This window comes from Lytechinus pictus, chromosome 15 (assembly GCF_037042905.1).
Source record: "Lytechinus pictus isolate F3 Inbred chromosome 15, Lp3.0, whole genome shotgun sequence".
NCBI lineage: Eukaryota > Metazoa > Echinodermata > Echinoidea > Temnopleuroida > Toxopneustidae > Lytechinus > Lytechinus pictus.
Genome location: NC_087259.1, coordinates 26,112,007 through 26,126,527, shown reverse-complemented (window position 1 = coordinate 26,126,527; position 14,521 = coordinate 26,112,007). Strand labels below are relative to the sequence as shown.

Here is a 14,521-nt window from a genome sequence, read left to right as displayed (position 1 = left end):
AGTTGTGATTGATCCAATCAACCACAACTATGGAAAGCCAGCAACGTCAACATCTAAAATGTATGTTGGTTCAAAATATGTTCTAGACATGATGTATATGCATACATTCATCGTTCCCTTGAAAATTCATTGTGATTCTCTTTGTTTACTAAGGAAATTGTGCAAATTTCCTGTTGAATTTTTTTTGGTATGGATAGATTTCCGTACAGTAAAGATTGATTGGATCAATCATAACTCTTTGTAAGACGAGGCCCAATTTAGGTCTGAATATCATTCCAAGTTTGGCAATTAATTAAAAAATCACACTTGATTGCTGGGGATCATTTCATCAACATTTAATGTCTGACAAGTTGTCAGATCTGACAAGATTTATTGATTTTGATCGGGTAAGAAGCACTGTTATCATGGAAACTGTCAGATAAAACCTCTGACAAGTCCTTTCATGAAACACTCTACTGGTCTGCTTCATGCAACGGGAAGTAAAATGCATTTTTTTTCTAATGCCTCGAGGACAAAATGTGTATTGTATGTTTGATATGACAGTGATGTGGATCTAAGTAATTTGATAAACGATCCTCTTCTCGAAACCATGCCTTGTCAATAAAACTAGTCATTAGTACCAATCATTATAAAATTTTGTGTGTTAGCTAAAGTAAATGATGGGTCATGTGATTGATTTCAGCCAATCAGTTAATCATTCGGCTGTGGGTGATCACAAATAAAGAAGAGATGAAAGTAAATGATGGGTCATGTGATTGATTTCAGCCAATCAGTTAATCATTCGGCTGTGGGTGATCACAAATAAAGAAGAGATGAAAGTAAATGATGGGTCATGTGATTGATTTCAGCCAATCAGTTAATCATTCGGCTGTGGGTGATCACAAATAAAGAAGAGATGAAAGTAAATGATCATCATGTGATTGATTTCAGCCAATCAGTTAATCATTCGGCTGTGGGTGATCACAAATAAAGAAGAGATGAAAGTAAATGATCATCATGTGATTGATTTCAGCCAATCAGTCAATCATTCGGCTGTGGGTGATCACAAATAAAGAAGAGATGAAAGTAAATGATCATCATGTGATTAATTTCAGCCAATCAGTTAATCATTCGGCTGTGGGTGATCACAAATAAAGAAGAGATGAAAGTAAATGTTGGTCATGTGATTGATTTCAGCCAATCAGTTAATCATTCGGCTGTGGGTGATCACAAATAAAGAAGAGATGAAAGTAAATGTTGGTCATGTGATTGATTTCAGCCAATCATTTGATCATAGGGCTGTGGGTGATCATAAATAAAAAGAGCTGAAAAAAGCTGAAGAGTTCTGTTAAAGCTGAAATTGAAAGAGCTCCCATACTTTTGCACAGAGGAGGGCTGAAATACATGTAAGCTTGAATTAAGCTGGAATACACTGAAATCACATAAAAAGCTTAGCCAACTCTGCTCTTTTATCCTACATTCAAATAAATGGAAATGCTGTGTGCATTCTTGGTAACTTCATGTATGTGTGCACTAATTCTCTCACACCATTGTAAACAGGATTTATATCCCCATTTTTAATAATATATATTGTTCTTTGAATTCTTCCCCCCCCCCCTCCAGATATTAATGAGTGTACCGTGTCCGTGAATGATACCCGTCGTCATGAGTGTGATTCCAATGCTGCCTGTCTGGATCTCCCTGGCAGTTATAACTGTTCATGTTTATCTGGTTACCAAGGCAATGGCTTCCAGTGCACAGGTGAGTTTTATAAGAGTTCATTTATGTAAAAGAAGTTGAACATTTACCAAAACATGGTCTTAAAAGGAAAATGAGCTGTCGATTTAATAAAAAATAATGCTAAAAAATACATAAAGATATGTCCAGCGCTGAAGATAAAACAAAAATTAAAACCTGAAAAACAAAATTTTGTGCTTATATGCCATTCTTTGCACTCAGGCTGCCAATTTTTTAGGGGGATTGTGTATACTTTTACTATTGACAAATGGCAAAATATCTTCAAAAAGATATAAATCACTGGAATTACTTATGCATGAAATACAATACATAGACTATAATGGGCATATGAACGGAGGAAAATGGGGTCTGATGTTCAAAATTGTTGGGTTTTTTTTATCGCCATTTGCATCTAATCCTCTCTCCTTACAGACATCAATGAGTGTGACACTCAAGACTCATGCGTACCCAACTCTCAATGCACCAACACTGATGGATCCTATCTCTGCACATGTGATACTGGTTACCGTGGCGATGGTCGTATTCAGTGTAATGATATTGATGAGTGTGACGAGAATCCCACCATCTGTAATGAGAATGCGAGCTGTAACAACACCATTGGTAGCTTTACATGCACCTGTAACGATGGATTTAGCTCTAATGGAACTGCATGTATAAGTAAGTCTAGATCTTAGAAATGGTCTCATAAACTTGTCCAAATGTTGCCAAGAGTTGAAGAATCCAGATTCTCATCTCTAAATACTCACATCTTCGATTGCTCAAGCTTTTGCTAAGGTGCCATTATCAGGGCCTCAATTTAGCCTTTGTCCCTTGGGTCACTAATTACTAAGGCCTTCATGCTTTCTTAGCTGTTTGAAAAAAAAACTTACCCACTTACATTTTCCAAAGTTTTTTACATTTTTTTTTTAGTGAAGATGACAATTTTTCTAAAGCTCCCTCTGACTGAGCTGTTAATTCACCTTGCCTATTCCACCCTTATTTGATGGTCAATGCAGGTTTTGTACATGTATTTAACCATGTGTGTCACTTTTCAGACACAAGTCTAAATTGAGGCCCTGATAGTGGCACCTTAGAAAAAGCTTGTGCCACATCCACTTCTTGGAATCCTGCTCTGTGTCTTTCACAGCTTGCAGCTTTCCTACATCATGAAAGGGCGCTTCCTGGATTAATTCTGTAAGACACAGCCCTAACATTGTTAAAGGTGCTATAGCCCATAGTACGTTTTGGTTGAAAAAAGTGGATTAATTCTTGGTGATTTTACAGAACTTGTTTAGTCAATTCTGATTGTAATACAGTGTATGTTACAAGAAATTTAGTGATAACTTAAAGCAACTCTTCACACTTACATGTATGCATGTTTATACTGATTGACAATGTGGCCCTTTGTGTCATACGTTTAACACAGCAATGATATCTCTTGTTACCTTCCAGATGTTGATGAGTGTGATACCCTGAATGACTGCCATCCTCTAGCCACCTGTACAGACACTGTTGGTAGTTATTTCTGTACATGTCAGTCAGGATTCATTTCTCCAGATGGAGCCAGGGGACGATCTTGCAATGGTTAGTAAACTTCATGAAAATGTCGAGATGAAAGGGGGTCAAAATTTATTCATCTTACAAACATACCTGAGATTTGGCTCAATAGGAAGGACAGTGTGACAATATTTGTAGATGGTTTGTCAACTGAACTGAGCTGCCTGTGGCAATTTTATTCAAGTAATCCATAAAAGAATGTACAATCAATTGTGACTGTTTGATAATTGTATTGTTGTATTTATACTTGTATTGGTATTGCAATGGCAGAGGCATTGATTTTACCTGCTTGCAGTTGAGAATGCATCAAGTCTTTACTATTACAGTCAAAACTTCTTTTTTTAACCACCTTTGCAATGGCCACCTGTTTAAATGGGCCTAAAGTTTTGTTTAGGTCATCTCATTGTCTCATTGCAATGAGCTATCCGTGGCAATTTTATTTAAGTAATTTATAAAATAATGTACAATCAATTATGACTGTTTGATAATTGTATTGTTGTATTTATACTTGTATTGGTGTTGAAATGGCAGAGAAATTGATTTTAAGTTGAGAATCCATCTAGTCTTTACTATTACAGTCAAAACTTATCTTTTTAACCACCTTTACAATGACCACCTGTCTCGTAAAATTGGCCTTAAGTTTTGTTTTCATTGTCTAATCGTCTCCATTAAGACAATCATCACAGGAATATGTCCATAAAGACCACATTTCTTGTCTCACTTGGATGGTCTTTGTATATAGGATTCACTGTATTGTGGGATAATCCTAGGGGCTACTTTACATTTATATTTTAAAATTCCAATTGTTCTTATCTTTAGATCTAGACGAGTGTTCACTAGGTATCAGTTCATGCGATTCGTTGACTGAGGAGTGTTTCAACACCTATGGAGCTTTCACATGCAGCTGTGCTGATGGCTATACACTCATCAATGGACAGTGTCAAGGTAATAATATATAGTATATATGAGGCACCAATAATAGTTTCCTATTCATTGTTGCTTTATATATTACCCTGGCTTGAGCTCCAGCTGCTAAAGGCACTTGGTGCATGGCAAGTAATAAATCCTGCCAGGTATCCATTTACCTCACCTGGATTGAGTGCAGTTCAATTTTGGTAAATTTCTTGCTTCAGGAAAACATGCCATAACTGGGAATGGAACCCACGTCCCTCAGATTGAAAGACGAGAGTCGTAACCACTAGACCACAATCCCCACAGTGATAGAAAATAAGGTACAGGAAAATAAATGCAATGTAATTCCATCCATGTTTATTCCTTTATCATTTTATAGACATTGATGAGTGCATTAATGACCCATGTGAAAGTCTGATGAACAGACGATGTGAAAACCAACCTGGATCATACCAATGTGTTTGTAGAACAGGATACTATGTGGTCAACTCTCAATGCTTGCGTAAGTACAGGAATTTTTATATATTCATTCATTCATTTATTAAAAATACATATGTACAACTAAAAAATGAAAATATCCAATAGATTAAAACAATGCAAATAGGAAATATAATATACATAGCATACAATAATATACATAGCTTTTATTCCTTTATCATTTGATATTTATTTTTCATATTTATACAAGGCAGCCTATATCACCAAATTGGTGGTCTTCTATCAGGCACTGTTAACAAATGAAGACAACAATAAATAACAGTGAAAATAAATAAGAAAGAATACAGTAATAACAATGTGTACAGACACAAAAGCATATCATCCTAGAAGATTTAAATCAAATTTGTGAATTGCATTTTGAATTTAGAAATTGTTAAAAATAACATAGGATGGTACTAGAGTAAATTTAAATGAAAAAAAAAGCAAGCTTTTGATATATTTTTATTACTACATGACATATCTATCACACTTAGAATCTTCACTCTTTGATGTGCAAGTTATTAAGATTAGGAAGAATCAATCAATCAATCAATCAAATACAATATACTGTATTGCAGGTTCAAAAAATATATTGGATGTTGAAAACATGAACAATGAATGAATTGTCTGTCAAAAAGCAGGCTTATACAGGTATGTCTCCAGGTTGCCCCTGAATCTGGTCAATGATGTCTGGTTTTTACAACTTCATCTTTATCACAAATTTTTCCACAATTCTTTGAAACTCTCAACATTCTCTTTTTTTTCATGTTTTTCCCTTCTATACAAATCATATTGTTACCAATTATTTCATATGCACTTGCTTCAAATTATTAATTCTCCTTTTTCAGCTGCTATGTCAATGCTTCTAACTGCAACCTTCACTGATATCTCTGGATTGGAAGTGCTGGGACAGTTATTCAATTACAATGACTTTGCCTCATATATACCTCAGCTTGAAATAGATGTAAGTAGATATATGTTTAATTGTCTGATTAATCATAATCACAAGATCTATAACTCTGTTCAACAAATTTTTAAAGGGTGGTGAAAATTCTGCTGTTCATATTTTGCTCTTTATGTCATCTTTATGTCCTCATGTACCTTTATGTAAACAGGAAAACTGAATTACAATATACATGTATTTAGAAATAAAAGGATTTATGACAGGGCTGGCTGCATAGGGGGAATTGTGAAGAATTAGGAATGTTCTACCTGTGCATTTTATTAGATATGATTATCTTCTCTAACAAATTGAGTGGTTCACAGGTGTTGTGTTATGTTCCACAGTGATCATGTTGAAAGTACCATAACTGTGAGGGCAAACCAAATTCCAACGACAGGGGTAAAAAAAAAGTCTGTAAACTGATTAGAGACATCATTCTGGTATATTTAACGGTTCCATGACATTTGCTCCGGTGCCAATTGCTACACTCTAAATTCCACATACCATTCTAATGACCAACTTCAACCCTGGGTTTAACACGATACCCCACCCTAAACCTAAACATAAAACTTTATTGCAACCCTAACCCTACATCTTAGACAAAATTAAGCCCGGAGCAATTATCACAGGAGCAAACATCATGTCACAATATTGAACACTGTAAACATGGAATACTATCATTATGTTTCTCTATCTTGTAATGTTACAGTTTATATTTGGCAAGTAAACCTGAAATGTCCTGTAGATGGAGGGTCATTATTCCGATTCATTGAATAACTAGATGAAATTGCCCCTTGGAGTGATGAATTTGAATTTAAAATCAGCTTTATTGGTACAACAGTTGCTTAAGAAGTTATGGTCCATGTTTGCAAGACCACTACTGACCAGTGTGGCTAAAGGACTGTCAATCATTGTTAATGAGATTGTGTTTATAGTGGCTCTAAATTTCTTTGAAAATGTTGTATATTCTAGTTGGACAACCTCCTTCAAAGTGTTGGCCTTACCAACTACACAGCTGCCTCCGTCTCTTCTTCCCGTCAACTCGCTTTGGGCATCGAGGTCCAGTTCACCTTGGACTTTCTGCCGACATCGACAACCTCTGGAAATGAGATCCTATCAGCTTTCCTAGCAGGACTGATCGGGAGGGATAATAACATCATCCTGCCTAGCAACATCATTATCAGGAGTTCAGCTTTTGTAGGAACGCCAGGTATGTAGGCTTATTACTATTTAATATACGAAATAGAGTTCTGGTTCTGAATTTGAATATTTAGAAGAAACTGCCTCAAATTAATTGTGTAAGGTTTTTTATGTACACGTACATGTAAGAAGTGATGTTTACTTTAAAGCAATTGAATTACAAAAAAATCACTAATCAATCAAGAACTCATGTTTTAGTAGGAGGGCCCAGATACTGTAAAGCAGACTCTGATTTGACAAGTATCTGAGTATTGCAGTCTTCATGTTGCTCTCAAACATCAATATATCTTCATCTGCGTACCATTTTTACTCTATATGATTCTTTTGACTATTAATGAATCAAAATAATTCAAGATTTTTTAAGAGGAGAAAGTTATTAAACTGCACAATCATTCTTCTTCAAATATTGAGTATTGCATGTAAGGAGCATAAAGACCATCTTCATCACAAATTTTAATTGCTTGTATTATACATGCATGTTATTGAACTGTTCTCCCCCCCAAAAAAAATACATATGCCATTTTACTCCGATGAGTGCATATCGAAAAGCTTCAGTACTTTGTATGTCTCCGTTTTTTGCACTGTTTTCCAATTTTTATTTCCTATATACAGTGATCAATCCTTGCGTTGAACAGACAGATAATTGTACATCAAATTCAGACTGTATATTCCTTGGAACCTCTTGGAACTATACCTGTCAGTGTAAAGATGGATTCATTGGAGATGGATTCATATCATGTACAGGTAATGGAGAAAAACCATCATTATTTTGCATAAACCCATTAAAAAAAAACAGTTTCATCAATAAGGAATTACTTTATTGTGTTGCTTTACGTTCATAATTTTTAATTGGAAATCAATGAGAAAATACTATTTCCTTTGTGCATATTTTCTTTCTTACTGTTACTACTTTTAACAAAATTGTGTAGCTGGTAGTCAGTACATGTGCATGTTAAAATGTAATTCTACCACAAACTTCCAGTCATGCACTACCACTGGAGTGTAAAACTTAGATGCCATGAAATATATATATGTGGTTTGGTTTGTTGCAATTTAGAATACTATCCTAAAGATAGTGAAGCAGGTTTGTGTCATACTTATGACACAAATGTGTCTATGTTTGTGATGTGATAAATAGAGAGCAGATATAGCCACTCCATCTGTGTGATCCAAGGAATATAGGAGGGATTCTGTCATTCTGCCAAACAAGTTTTATAAAACAAATAATGCACAATTTTTAATTTGTTACGTTAGAATTGTGACGTTAAAATTGCATTGTAGGTAAACTCAGGTATACAGAGTAATTTTGAAATATAAGTATGCTCGAGTATCGCCACTAAGGCAATGTCTCCTGTGCATTATTTGTATAAACTTTCCTTTCAATATCATAAACATTCTTTCTTGAGCATGGTCTTGTACATGCATGTGTGTCTTTATAAAGGTGCTTATAATGTCTTTTATTCATCATTATTGAATTTTGTCATGTTTTTAATCATCTTTTATGCAGATATCAATGAATGTTTGAATGATACATGCACCGATGAAGGAGAGAGGTGTGTTAACACTGCTGGAAGTTACTCCTGTGACTGCATGATTGATAGAGGCTACATTGCTAAGGATGGGACATGCACCTGTAAGTTTCTATCCATGTTAACACCCTGCCCTGTATTCAGAACTCGGGTTTATCATAAAACCTCCTTGGGTTGAAAAGATGTGAAAGTGTGCAATGATTTAAAAAAGTTTATTATATTAAAACATGTTTAATATCATTATAATTTCATTCATTTTAATGGCATTTGTTCTCATGATTTGGCTGAATGGAAAGTTATCATTCTTATACATTTGACTACCAAACATGCTTATATTATTAGATATTTTAACAGATTTTGTCTCGTTTGGCTCAACATAATTAAATATTAGATTTAGTCCACGGAAAAAATTATCTACCTGTACTTATATTGTAATTTGCAGATCAAATTAAATTCCTAAATACATGTAAGTCAGTTTTGTTCGATACAATTCTAGGTGCTTAACAATAGGGATCTGGAAATAATGAGACAAGGAATAATCTGATAAATAAAAGTCAATTGTGCTAGAAGGTGTTAGAATGGGACACAACCAATGTCAACATGTTTACAGGCCCTGAAGCAAATTGCATAAATTAGAGTAACCAAGAAATGTACAGTGGAGCTGAAGTGAATTTCTAATAAATAGAGTTAACCAAATCCAGGGGAGCATTTCATAAAATTTTTGTTTGACAAATTGTTAGATCTGACAGCTTTACTTAATTTTGATTGGCTGTTAGCCAGGAAGCACTGTTACTATGGTAACCGTCGGATAAAACAGAACTTGTTGGATAAACGTTTGTCTGGTCCTTTCATGAAATGCTTTCCAGGTGAAGATGATTCAAGAAGTGGTATCAAAATTCTGCCAACATTACCACATATTATCATGTGAGGAAAATAAAGATATAAAGTCTCTTTCGATCACCCTTAATTTCCTCTAAATACAGTATATGAAGTTTACCGTGGCCAACTTACTGCCCTTCTTATCAACGATGTGTCTGCTATTTTCACCTCTGACCTCACCGACCCCTCCAGCCAGGCGTATTCCAGTCTAGCATTCTTAGTCAGTAATGCGGTAAGTTCGTGTTCTCGATCGCAAAGTGATGACAGAAGTGAACATGTATTAATTGTTAGAAATGAAAATGGGGTATGACAATCAATAGCATTATTACTTAGTAAAATTTAAATACGAATCTCATTTTGCTGATGTTGATTTGTAAAATTGGTAAAATATTATTCAAGTGAATCTGAGTTCCTTTATTTTTTCCCAAAATGTAGTAAGATGAAATCAAAGCTGTATCATAATTCATATCAGATCTCACTTTGTGTCATAAATGAAATATAATAAAAATAAATGAATAAAATAAACTGCATGGCTGTATGCCAATTTCTTTTTTCGGAAAGGGGGGGGGAGTACATATGATTGAAAACATAAAGGGAGGGAGCAAAGAGAACAAGCTTTCGATGAAAGCATTTTATTTTTAGTTGAAAAAGGAGGATCTGGTGAACATTTTATGTAAGATTGGCTTTTGTGAATCCTGCAATAAAAAAGTACAGGGTCAGAATTTTTATTTATTCATTTTTTATTTATTTATTTATTTATTTTTTTTTTTTTGGGGGGGGCAACTTTCTTTGTAAGATGAACCACAGATTGTCTGTACATGATATTTATGAAATCAGAATTAAAATGATTTGTGAAGTATGATCTATCTGTAATGTACTCCCATCAGATACGATATCTCATTCTACTGCAACCAAACCTACAAGGATTCTTTGAATCTTGTACTGTATCTGGATTCACCAACGGCAGTGTGGTAGCGACCTACTACGTCTCGTTCAACCAATCCGTCAATACTTCAGAAAGCGCCCTCACAGCTCTGATTGTGAACAGCGTAGAGACTGACGGTATCCTGACGACGGGCATAGCCTCCCAAGGCAACATTACTGTAGATCCCAATTCTGTGGAAATAACCAGTAAGTGGTCACTTCTTTTAAATAATAGTATGGTATGTTGTGATCTACCTCTTCTTCTAAGTGTTTAACAAATATGAAAAGCTGCAAAGAAAATTCTAAAGCACTCAATTGGTGAGGTATCCAGGTTCATACATGGTGTGACATACTGTAGTTCAGTAAAATAATTGTAACATTCTTAATATTTAGCATTGTTGAGAGAAGTTAATCAAGTAAAGTGAAACCTCTGTATAGAGACCAGCCAAGGAAGACAAGAAGAGTGGTCTTTACGAGAGGATGGTCTTTATGGACAGGTCCAATAATGCATGTATCAATAGGGAATACTATTCAAAGGATACCAAAATTCTGTAAAAAGAAGATGATACATGTATCTAAAAAACATTATACTTGGCATATCCCCCATGATTTTCAAATTTTGTACAGGAGCTTATGGAAGAGGGTCATCTTGGTCCCCCCCCTCGATAAAGAAAAAAAATATCACAAAATCAGCACTTATGATCCAAACACTAAAGTTGAAACACTTGCAAAAGATGAAACACTACAAAGTTGAAACACTTGCAAAAGATGAAACACTACAAAGTTGGAACACTGCTTAGTTGAAACACCACTTTGCTGAAACACTGTAAAGTTTAATACCTTGGTCACATTTGCTCTATGGCGGCTGTACAGCGAGTCGAAAACAGCCGTTTTAATAATTTTTAGCTACATAATAGGTGGTTTGAATAAAAATGACTAAAAGCTGTTTTCCACTTGCCGTACAGCCAACGTAGGGGAAATGTGACTGTAGCATAAACACTGCAAAGTTGAAACACTGCAAAAGTTGAAACACTGTAAAGTTGTTGAAAACACTGTAAAGTTAAAACACTAGAAAGTTGAAACACTGTAAATTTGAAACACTGCTTAGTTGAAACACTGTATAGCTGAAACACTGTAAAGTTGAAACACTGCTTAGTTGAAACACTGTATAGCTGAAATGCTGTAAAGTTGAAAACACTGTAAAGTTGAAACACTGCTAAGTTGAAATCACTGTAAAGTTGAAACACTGCTTAGTTGAAAACACTGTAAAGTTGAAACACTGCAAAGTTGAAAACACTGCAAAGTTGAAACACTGTAAAGTTGAAAACTCTGCAAAGTTGAAAACACTGTAAATTTGAAACACTGCTTAGTTGAAACACTGTATAGCTGAAACACTGTAAAGTTGAAACACTGCTTAGTTGAAACACTGTATAGCTGAAATGCTGTAAAGTTGAAAACACTGTAAAGTTGAAACACTGCTAAGTTGAAATCACTGTAAAGTTGAAACACTGCTTAGTTGAAAACACTGCCAAGTTGTTAAAACACTGTAAAGTTGAAAACACTGCAAAGTTGAAAACACTGCAAAATTGTTGAAACACTGCCATGTTGTTAAAACACTGCAAAGTTGAAACACTGCTTAATTGAAACAATGCTTAGTTGAAACACTGTATAGCTGAAACACTGTAAAGTTGAAACACTGCTTAGTTGAAACACTGTATAGCTGAAATGCTGTAAAGTTGAAAACACTGTAAAGTTGAAACACTGCTAAGTTGAAATCACTGTAAAGTTGAAACACTGGTTAGTTGAAAACACTGCCAAGTTGTTAAAACACTGTAAAGTTGAAAACACTGCAAAGTTGAAAACACTGCAAAATTGTTGAAACACTGCCATGTTGTTAAAACACTGCAAAGTTGAAACACTGCTTAATTGAAACAATGCAAAGTTGAAACACTGCTTAATTGAAACACTGCAAAGTTGGAACACTGCTTGGTTGAAACACTGCTCAACAATAGGTATGGAATCTTGGTTGTAGAATGATCAGGGTTAAATCTTTGAATATGATTATAGGTACACCAGAGTGTTTTAATTACCTTAAACTAGCATGTGATATTATATGTGATGTCTCTTACAAGAGTCAATGTATTTTATTTCTCCAGAAATAACCCAAGAATGTTCCACTTCTTACTGTCTGAACGGAGGGATATGCTCTTTGCTAAATGGATTGAGAGTTTGCCAGTGAGTATACTCATAATGATCTTGAGCAGTACTTGAGAATATTTCGAAGAGGAAGTTCCACTATGCCAAAGCACACATTGAATGTCCTAGCACATGCCTCAGTGCAGTAGTCTTTGATGTACTGTACATTTTTTAATAAAACAAGCAAAAAAATATTGTGAAATATGGTTTTAAGAACTGTGATAAACATTTAAAACTTGGATGCATGCTACATGTATAAAAAATTGTTTTCTTAGCAGTTAATAGTTTGGTGCAATATTAAAAAGAGTAGTAAAAAATTCATTAATCTTAATACTAGTTGGTATAAAATAATTAAAATACTTTATGATCTAAATGATGAATCTTGGGTAAGGGTCCAGAAACCTTGTGAGTTTTTTAGGTCACAAATTCAATAATGTATGGCTTTATCAAAATCTCAAATAAAAAACTTAGAATTCTTTACTCCAAACAGATGTCCCATTGGTTATAAAGGAGATACGTGTGAGATCGCTCCTACCACTCAAGCTCCTTCCACTCTGGATGGTAGTACCATGGCAACAGAAAACATTACTCAGATGACCAATGCGACATCATCATCACAGATACGTAAGTAGAGTAGAGTAGAGTAGAGACATCAATTCAACCCCAAAAAATGAAGACAAATAAAAAAGAGTGAAGATTTCAATGTGGATTCTCTGTCTTTTTTGTTGTACTTTAACCGCAAGTTTTGCAATAGATATATAAAAAAAATGAAGATCCATAGAATTGAATTGTGTACAGGCTAATGATTTCAACAAGCATGTACACTCTATTTAAGTGTAGCTGTATTTCGATGTGTAAAACAAAATTGCACTACACGCAACAAGAAACAATAAACAAGAATTATTGTTAACTTTCTGAAAAATAGTTGAATTTACCTTTTAATAGGTTAATTCAATATGATTAATGATTACCGTATGATTTTTTTTCCAGCTGGTCTGTCTGATGCAGAGATAATTGGTATAGTGTTTGGTGTCCTGGGGGTAATAGTCATCATCTTCATATTCATTGTCTGCTTCTGTGCCCTCGTCATCCGCTATCGCCAACGAAACATGATGCTTTACTCCAAGCCGATGCCCTACGACATCGCCGATGACGATGGCCTGGGGGTCTTGTACAACATATCTTACGCCCAACGCGCTGGACGTTCCAACTTGCGTCGTGATGACGACTCTGACCAATTCAGATTACCCTCGTACCTGTTTGACACAGAGACCAACTTCAGTGAGAGAACGAGTGATCTATTCCGAAGCACTGATAGCTACACCGACGAGAGTTATTCTGTGACTAATCCAAGCTTTAACGTGGAAGAGGATCGTCGTATGCAGCAGCTAGCAGAAGTCATCACACAATCACCATACCTCAATGTAAATTTCAGTCTTTAAAAACTAGACTTTTTACTATCTCTTTCCTTTTATATCTATTATTCGAAAAGTTCTTCAGTGGAAAATTCAATTTGTGGTAATTACATGTAGATGAAATTAAATAAATTCTAGGGTTTACCTCTTACTATTAAAAATGATAACAATCAATATTTGGTAATATTACGAAATCATAGGTAATAGTGTTTTATGCGGTTGCTTGTGCACATCCAGGCTCCCAATTCATAAAGACTTGTTATAATAATAAATGAACACTTTCTACAACAAATAAGCCAATCAGAAAGAAGGATTTCAATAGCTTTTCACTGCTAATGAAATGGGTCCCAGGTATCTTCATACGATATGGCAAATGTCAAATTAAACAAGTTCTGTTCATCACTCAATTACATTTATTCTTTCTCACTTTTCAAACTACAGGAGAGGATGCGGTCCCAGATTACTGATGTCACTAGCCCATCTCGCATGAGGGCTGCTCCAAGATCAGAGTTTGTACGTCCTTACCTTGCAACTGGGCAAGAAGAAGAGTTTATATCACTGGTATGTACTACCAAGCTTGCATTCTTTAAAGGGATATACAGTATATATACTTTGTAATAGTTTAGCAAAAAAAAGCTATAGAGTGAGTAAAAATATTCCCTGACACATCACAAAGTGGAACGTCCCTGGCATTTTCTCCTATTCATTTACCCTTTGAATATACAGTTTAAAAATATTCAAGGTGATCAAGGGCAGGGCTGTGGATGCCCTGT

At 35.0% G+C, this 14,521-nt stretch overlaps 1 protein-coding gene across 1 annotated transcript in view; it reads left to right on the top strand.

Annotated features, from left to right (window-relative positions):
* LOC129277508 (mucin-3B-like) overlaps positions 1-14,521 on the top strand; it is a gene marked incomplete at its 5' end in the record, with an annotated part of 89,978 nt that overhangs the window by 72,272 nt on the left and 3,185 nt on the right. Inside the window, 15 exons of the mRNA XM_064110052.1 lie at positions 1,603-1,740; positions 2,149-2,394; positions 3,169-3,300; positions 4,093-4,218; positions 4,565-4,687; positions 5,511-5,626; positions 6,578-6,815; positions 7,418-7,549; positions 8,313-8,438; positions 9,318-9,445; positions 10,101-10,344; positions 12,294-12,372; positions 12,824-12,957; positions 13,324-13,757; positions 14,190-14,309. Coding sequence (XP_063966122.1) covers positions 1,603-1,740; positions 2,149-2,394; positions 3,169-3,300; positions 4,093-4,218; positions 4,565-4,687; positions 5,511-5,626; positions 6,578-6,815; positions 7,418-7,549; positions 8,313-8,438; positions 9,318-9,445; positions 10,101-10,344; positions 12,294-12,372; positions 12,824-12,957; positions 13,324-13,757; positions 14,190-14,309 — 2,516 coding nt within the window. The remainder of the gene's footprint in view (positions 1-1,602; positions 1,741-2,148; positions 2,395-3,168; positions 3,301-4,092; positions 4,219-4,564; positions 4,688-5,510; positions 5,627-6,577; positions 6,816-7,417; positions 7,550-8,312; positions 8,439-9,317; positions 9,446-10,100; positions 10,345-12,293; positions 12,373-12,823; positions 12,958-13,323; positions 13,758-14,189; positions 14,310-14,521) is intronic.